Below are 8505 nucleotides of genomic sequence, written 5' to 3' on the forward strand. Positions count from 1 at the left end.
TTTTCTTGGTACCGTTACACTCAACAGTAAATGCAGAAGCTTTGATACTCGGGGAAAAACAATTAATAAGCAACTATAAAGAAGTTTTAGCGAGTTGAAGTGGAAAATTTTTCGCGACATCTTTATAACACGGTTTACGTATCATCATATCCTTTGGATATATTTAAAGGAATGCTGTTATAAATTGTTGCACTTCATAAAAGAATGTCTCCTTAACGGTATGCAACTTCCAAATTATAGTTAAAAGATAATGTAAGCGAATTACATAATTATTTATGAGACGGTGTCACTCGCGGTGACGGGCAAGTGACGGTGGGCAGCACGACACGATACTGTATCCAAGGAGGTGAGGATGGAGGTAAGGCGAGAGCTGATTGGCTGACACGCTCCCCGCTCACTGTGTGGAGAGGCTGTGTACTGACTTCTCTCGTAGAACATGTTTATGTTTTATTCCTTACATCTTGTTTCATGCACATGACAGATAATTTCTGTTGGTACCTTTAGCCTGAGCAGTGAATCCGGAACTTTCGATACTCAAGGAAAAAATAGCAATATGCAACAATAAAGATGTTTTGACGAGTTGAAGTGAGGGCTGCATTGCGATAACTTTATAACAGTTTATTTATAAATAATCATTTTCTGTGTATATATTATAAGGAATGCTGCTTTAAACTATTGCATTTCATCAAGGGATGTCTCCGGAAGGTAATGCAACTATCAAATTATAGTTAGAAGATAATGTAAGGGAAATAAAGAATTATTTATGGGAAAGTATGACTCGCGAGGAAGGGCGCGGTGGAGTGAAGTAAACCGTGTTATAAAGATGTCTCAAAAAGTTTTCCCCTTCAACTTGCTAAAACTTCTTTATAGTTGCTTATTAATTGTTTTTTCCCCGAGTATCAAAGCTTCTGCATTTACTGTTGAGTGTAACGGTACCAGCAGAAACTGTCTGTTATGTGTATAAGATGAGATATAACGAATAAAACAAAAGCAAGTACCACAAAGCATTCATGACGCAGCCTTTCAACACAGGCGAGTGAGAGAGGGGGCCAGCCAATCAGCGGCCTCCTTACAAATGAGGCTCGGCTTCACGGCTCAGACTTAAGGTGAACAGACTATAGCAGGGCACTAGCCCTCAGCCCTGTCAACGTTAAGAGATGGCTGAATGAAGTAGAATGGAACAAAGACAGGTAAGATGGTGAGAGGGTAAGAAGAAAAAGGGGTAAAGAGAAAGTTAGGAAGTGAACTTGAGTGGCAGAAAAATTATGGAAGCCTTATTTCAAGAGGTGATAAATAATTGTACTACTTTCTCAATGTGTGAACCTATTTGTTATTACTAAAGGAGAACTATAACCTACATGTATAATACTCATTTTTTCCCATAATTCTTGTCAAAATTTTGATAGCATAACAAGGGTAATGACACATCAGCAGCTATCAAAACATGACTTTATTTCTGTGATGTGACTAGAATTATGATGACTAGATCTTATTAATGGTGACTAGTAAAACCTACTTGTAAGGTAAATCATTAGTCATGAGAAAATATATATATATATATATATATATATATATATATATATATATATATATATATATATATATATATATATATATAACTATTTTTCTTTATAATTACTGGAGTGATTCAATATCCACTTTATCACCAGCAAGAGTTTTATAGATATCCTCAATCCTGACACTCAGAACTTTTTTTTTTTTTTTTTTTATCATATATCACAACAGGATGTAGTATTATGTGGGGTGTAGTATAGTGGGCCACAAAACTATCCTTTTCCACTTGACGGTCGATGTGGCTAGGAGTGTAAATGATGTGTGTGAGTGTATCTACACCTTGTCTACACCTGGCATACAGATAGACAGATGTACAGCTACTGGAGCACCTTCCTTCTACACCTATCACTATGACTGGACGGAATGTATAGAATCAAAATAAGGAACAAGTGGATGGATTGGGTGGAATGGAATAAGGGACAGGCACTTCCTACACATATACAGTAGAGAAAATATGTCTCATCAATAAAATTTCATAATCTTCATTATGACTCAGAATATTAAAGACAGTATTCTCAGATATTTCATAATCTCATCTCTTACTTTTAAGAAGCTGTTTTTGAGGTTTCTAGGAGTGTTTTCATAATATCACTGATAATTTAACAAGGATTCTGCTAAAACAATGAGGAAACACTATGAAAACATAACTCATCATCTATGTGGCCTCTAAAAAGACAAATGATGAAACAAAACATTTGGGAATATGAAACTAAAAGCCTATCTGAGCCTAACATTTGTAGAGTGTGCACAAACATCCTGGGAGCTCACTAAGCCTCATCACATATTACCTTAATGACTGTCTTCTTTGTGCTTTGGCATAATGTAATGTGTTGCCACACTAGCACTAGAGGTGCCTAAGGGTGGTGGTGCTGCTACAGGTTCAAGGGCTTAACGAGAGCAGGCAGCACAGTGCGGCGGTGGCGGCGGCATAGTGCTTCCATGAAGCCCAGTTGTTCACCAGCACGCCATCCATTGATCACACTTGTCTGCAGTAAGGAACACATATCTTTTTATATGACCTAAATTGCATCAGTCTTGCAATTTAACCCTATCTAAACAATACCATAAAAATGTACCATAAAAACCTAAGAACTTATAAAAATCAAGATGGTAGAATTAAGTATTGCATGAGGAGTCTTAGCGAAAATCCTTGGCATCAACATGCACTGGGCATCCTTTCTTCTATTAGCTACAAGTATGTCCTAAAAACTGGAAAGTCACCACATTATTCATACCTCAAGTTATTCACTTCAGATACAGTGTTCCCTACATAGATGCTCAGACTATGATGGCTGGCTGGCCTACCAACCACTGGGATTACAAGGGACTTTTTCTTTGTAGAGAAATTCGCACAGATTGATAATAACAATATTGGCACGGTAATGGCACTATCAGGAGTCCATGACATACCTGTAAGAGAACCAGTGCTTTATTGCTACTAGCTTGCTTAATAATGGTGTCCTGTAAGTGTTTGACCAGTGCTACCAGGAAGTAAATGGTATAATCTGGGCCAAGCAGTAGCACCAGTACCAGGTAATGGCACACCTCAGACCATGGCAGCACACCCAAAAACACACACCGCACCCACTCCCCAAGGACACTCCACAGACACATGTCATTGGCCTGGTGACAAGGAGACAAGGAATTGGTGAGTATATGACAATAGGATGTTTGCAGATTTTTGTTTGCTTTATTCTTGGAGCCTCCTGCATGGAATAAGTGATACTGATGATTCTGTAAAGGTGCTTGTTTGTGGTCTGACGATAAAGGGGCACAGAAAAATTGTGTGTGCAGGTTAAGAATAAACTTTGTGCTTGCTTTATCTTGATGGATGATATTGCAAAGATGCTTGTTTCTTCTGATTCTTGTGGTGAAATTGACCATTTGTCTCCTAAAGGGGTTATCACACTGGCCTATGATAGACAGAATGAGGAACATCCGCTCCAGATAGCTGGAACTTTCTTAAGATTAGTGGAGCAAAGTTGGGATGGCTTGATATCCATCCTGGTTCTCCATATGCTATCCTAATACAAAAACAAACATAAGATATGTAATAAAAACCTATTATTTAAACTAAAAAGAACATGCATAAATTTTTTATATTAGAATATTAAATAATATTTTGTCAATCTATAAAGATAAAATACATATATATCACGTCAATAGTTTGCACTCATGACAACCATCCCCGACTCCACAGTTGCCATTGTGCACCTTTCAGTTCTTCTCTAGCTTCTTCCCTCTTCTTCAATAAAAGGAAGTGCAAATGCAATTCCAGCACAAAGCACAGGTTGAGATGTAAGTGGCATGGTTTAGTTCTGATTTGTTTTGATTAGGCTTGGTCTTGGTTGCTGGGCCTTTTTCATAGCAAAGCAAGAATGTAGGCAGCTTGTGTGTGATAACATTCCTGGTTTCACACTAAGAACCATGGCCTGCATTCTGTGTATCATAGGCCAGAGTGATACCCTCTTAACTGCTACCTCATTAGTGCATATTATCTAGCATTATCCAATATCTGTTCCTGAGAATATCCCTAAAAGAGTACTTACCTCTAAGGCCATGTATAGTGTTGGAATTTCTATGCTGACAATGAGCTGAACATTATGAATGATGCCAGCAAGGACCATCTCTCCAGGAAGTATCTTGTAGGTGTGTGAGAGGGAGTCTGCAAGGGCTGGCCACAGCACAGCTCCAGCCACCAACCCTCCCAGGCTGGTGAGGGCAGCAACACACCTGCAACACACCATACATAATATTTTGCAATCAGATATAAACTTGCAATGTACTACATACAGCATTTTATACTAGTGGTTCTGATGAAGTGCATACTTGTGGTTCTGATGAACTGTGATTCTGTGCTCACATTCTGCCTGCAGAGCAAAAATATGATGTCTTACTGTGACATAATTATGATGTATGGGTGTGATAACCTCACTAATGGATACACATGTATAAATCACCATCAATAATGTTGTGCTACAAAGACTCCAGACTGTGCATGCTGGATTAATAGGGAATAAATCCTGTGAGAGAAGATGCCTGAACTTTCTTTTTGATGCCAAAAAATAAATGAAGGTAACCAATGTGAGGATGGCATATGCATTTCTTAATGATAATGATAAGTGAAATATCATCCAATACTTAGCCAGTATTCTTTCCATTGTATGCTCTATCTTTGCAGTTCCCCTTTTTTCAAGAAGAACAACTGTATTTACTTAGTTGTATGTTACAGGGTTTGAGTAGGGCTCATAGTGACCTGTATCCATATCTACATTTATCTAACTTTTCCTAAATTTATGCACACTTTCTGCTGTTACAATCTCATCACTTAATCCATTCCAGATGTCCACTGTCCAATGTGGAAAACTGAACTTCTTAATGTTCCTCAGACACTGACTTTTCATGACCTTGGAATGTCCTCTTGTTCGTCTGTCCCCACCCTCTGTCAGTGTTACCAGGTCTTGTCTATCTATCTTTTCCATACAGTTTACTAACTTATACGTCGTTGTTAGGTCCCCTCTTTCCCATCTATCCTTCCAGATTGATAATTCCATTTCCATCAGTGTTTTTCATATGGAAGATCCATTATTTCTGGGATCATCTTTGTAGCAGTCCTTTGGATTCTTTTTAGCTTTTTGATGTCTTTCTGCCTGTATGGTGACCATACTACTGCATATGTATGTATACCGCCACTGTGGTATATATATATATATATATATATATATATATATATATATATATATATATATATATATATATATATATATATATATATATATATATATATATATATATATATATATATATATATATATATATATATATATATATATATATATATATATATATATATATATATATATATATATATATATATATATATATATATATATATATATATATATATATATATATATATATATATATATATATATATATATATATATATATATATATATATATATATATATATATATATATATATATATATATATATATATATATATATATATATATATATATATATATATATATATATATATATACAGGGGATCCTCATAATTCGACTGGGTTCGGGCGGTTTTACATCGGTCGAATCAGCATTAATTTGAATCGTGAAGCAATTTTTCCCATAGAATACTTAAGAATTAGGGGGGATAGGGACCAACCTCCAGCCTAGACCCTCCCAAAGCATCACTATAACCTTTAAAAAACACTAACCTAGACTAAATCAGTACTTCATTTATATCTAACTTCTTTTTTATTAAACACATTAGGGTGCTGTAGTACAGTACATTTTTTTAAATAAAAACACTTGCATGATGCAGTGGTCTTGCAGTACTTGTCCCTGTTCTTCCAAATTATTGATACTGTTGATCTAGGGACACCCATTTGCAGTGCAACGACACTGTGAACTATACCTGCCTCACACTTTCTTATAAGCTCAAGCTTATCTTTGAAAGGCAGGAAATTGTGCTTCTTAGGGCTGGGGAACGACGGCTGGGGCGAGAGTGACGTAGATTAAGCAACGCACAGGCCGCAAGGCTGCCACTCAAAATTTTCATTTCTCCCTACCACTCACGCGCATTTCCTCCTACTTTCACCTACCACTCGTGCACATTTTCCCCTATTTTCACCTATGCCAATCCCAATATTCCTTTTTGTACATGCATATATTATTGTTTGAAAATAAACATAATTATACTTTTTGCAGTTTTATTCTTTTACTACAAAAGAAATAAAAAAAACTTTATGGTATCGAAAAATTAACTTTTCTTCGGTATATTATCATGTCAGACTGGACGATGCACGCGGGAATAAGCGATCGACTCTCATCCTAATGGAGTGCCTTGCCACATTGTACCATACTCCCACATGTTGTGTCAGATATATATGTATATATACAGGTAACTCTCAATTTATGCGTGTTTGATTTACGCTTTTTTGTTATAACGCGACCGAAAAAATATTATAATCAATTTAATTTGCGCGATCCGTTTACTTATATGTGATTTGGCCCAACTGCATTTTCAAACTGAGCGCCAGACGCAATTTCAAACCGCGCACCAGAGTTCCGCAGCTGGCCAATAGGTGGGAGCTCTGGGGCCGGATCCAAGAAGTAGGTTGTTGTTTATGTTGGTACAGACAACCTGCATAGCAACCTCCTGCTCACATACCAACCTTCATAAAATAGCATCAACAAAGATTCGTTGCTGTTGGCGGGTGGAGGTTGGTAGCCCACCTAAAGGTGCTCATTGACTGCCAGGAGCTGAATCCAAGAAACTTTAACAACGTCAGAGCAACTTCCTGCCGTGAAATGGCATCCATGAATGCTTGGAGGGACGGTAATGAGGTTGCTCTTAGGTTGCTGGTAACACCACCTCTCCAGGTGGTGTTACTGTCTTATATATGCATTTATGTTAACAAAACAATATTAGCTTTATACAAACCTTGCCCCCAAGAAAGGATTGTTTTGTAATGCATAAAGTGAAATCTTACATGGAATATAAAAAAATAAAGCAGCGATGAGATCGCCCACAGACAAGGCAGAGACTTGCGGTGACTCTGCCACTTCTTCTTGTGACCCTTTTAGCTTACGTGTTGTCTTTCACGATATTTATGTTTCCACTCCTCTATTGCCTGCTATAATGGATATCATATCTTAGTATTCATATACGCTCATGCCATGAGGATAGCCTTGACTCCTTGGCACTGAGTGATAGTGAATTACTAATGAAATACCTTGGTATTTCATTAATTAGTAAAACAAAACCTTCTTTGTATATATTTACATCTACTTATCAAGATTCTATTGATTTGAGATTATAGCATCATTCCAATTAACAAGAAAATTAATTAATTAGAAACCATAGATCTTAATTTGACTAAAAATTGATGTTAGAGGAAAACATGCGTTTCATCTGACTCAAGATGACGGAAAGCCACCTCCACCCCCAGCCCTAAGAACCACAATTTCCTGCCTTTCAAAGATAAACTTGAGCTTATAAGAAAGTGTGAGGCAGGTATAACTCAGTATCGTTGCAGTGCAAATGGGTGTCTCTAGATCAACAATTTGAAAGAACTGGGACAAGTACCGCGAGACTGCTGCAAGTGTTTTTATTTCCAAAAATGTACTGTACAGCACCTTAATGTGTTTAATAAAAAAAAAGTTAGATATAAATGAAGCCTTTAATAGTACTGATTTAGTCAAGTTAGTTATTTTTTTTAGAGGTTATAGTGATGTTTTAAGGAGATCTAGGCTGGAGGTTGGTCCCTATCCCCCTTAATTCGAAAATAATATGAAAAAATGACTGGTTTTTTTTTTGCCTGGTGTTACTCCAGAATCACATATTCTTAACACATATAAATTGAAAAATCCCTGTACTGTACTGTACTGTATATATATATACTGTACATATTTCTCTATTAATGCAAAGGATTTGTTCCTGAAGGATATGTATAAAGTCACAAACTATATATACTATATGATATTCCAATATATATATATATATATATATATATATATATATATATATATATATATATATATATATATATATATATATATATATATATATATATATATATATATATATATTTATATATATATCATATATATATATACTTTCAAATTATATATATGATATTCATATATATATATATATATATATATATATATATATATATATATATATATATATATATATATATATATATATATATATATATATATATATATATATATATATATATATATATATATATATATATATATATATATATATATATATATATATATATATATATATATATATATATATATATATATATATATATATATATATATATATATATATATATATATATATATATATATATATATATATATATATATATATATATATATATATATATATATATATATATATA

At 34.7% G+C, this 8505-nt stretch overlaps 1 protein-coding gene and 1 long non-coding RNA gene across 4 annotated transcripts in view; one reads left to right on the forward strand and one right to left on the reverse strand.

Moving 5' to 3' along the window:
- The first annotated feature begins 849 nt into the window (after positions 1 to 849).
- The window catches only part of LOC123515135, a 27198-nt gene continuing 19542 nt past the window's right edge, over positions 850 to 8505 (forward strand). The window contains exon 1 of the long non-coding RNA XR_006677786.1: positions 850 to 1190. This is a non-coding gene — a long non-coding RNA (uncharacterized LOC123515135). The remainder of the gene's footprint in view (positions 1191 to 8505) is intronic.
- The window catches only part of LOC123515134 (protein broad-minded-like), a 32268-nt gene continuing 25198 nt past the window's right edge, over positions 1436 to 8505 (reverse strand). Inside the window, exons 9-11 of one of the 3 annotated variants that reach the window (XR_006677785.1) lie at positions 4125 to 4308; positions 2811 to 2985; positions 1436 to 2561 (exon numbers count right to left, since the gene is read on the reverse strand). Coding sequence is in view for 2 of the 3 variants with exons in the window: in XM_045273595.1 (XP_045129530.1) it covers positions 2448 to 2561; positions 2986 to 3198; positions 4125 to 4308 (511 nt within the window). In the remaining variant the exon portion in view is untranslated. Of the gene's footprint in view, positions 2562 to 2810; positions 3199 to 4124; positions 4309 to 8505 lie in introns of all 3 variants that reach the window. The other 2 variants (XM_045273595.1, XM_045273596.1) reach the window with 2 other exon arrangements.

The sequence above is a fragment of the Portunus trituberculatus genome, chromosome 38, assembly GCF_017591435.1.
Source record: "Portunus trituberculatus isolate SZX2019 chromosome 38, ASM1759143v1, whole genome shotgun sequence".
Lineage (NCBI taxonomy): Eukaryota > Metazoa > Arthropoda > Malacostraca > Decapoda > Portunidae > Portunus > Portunus trituberculatus.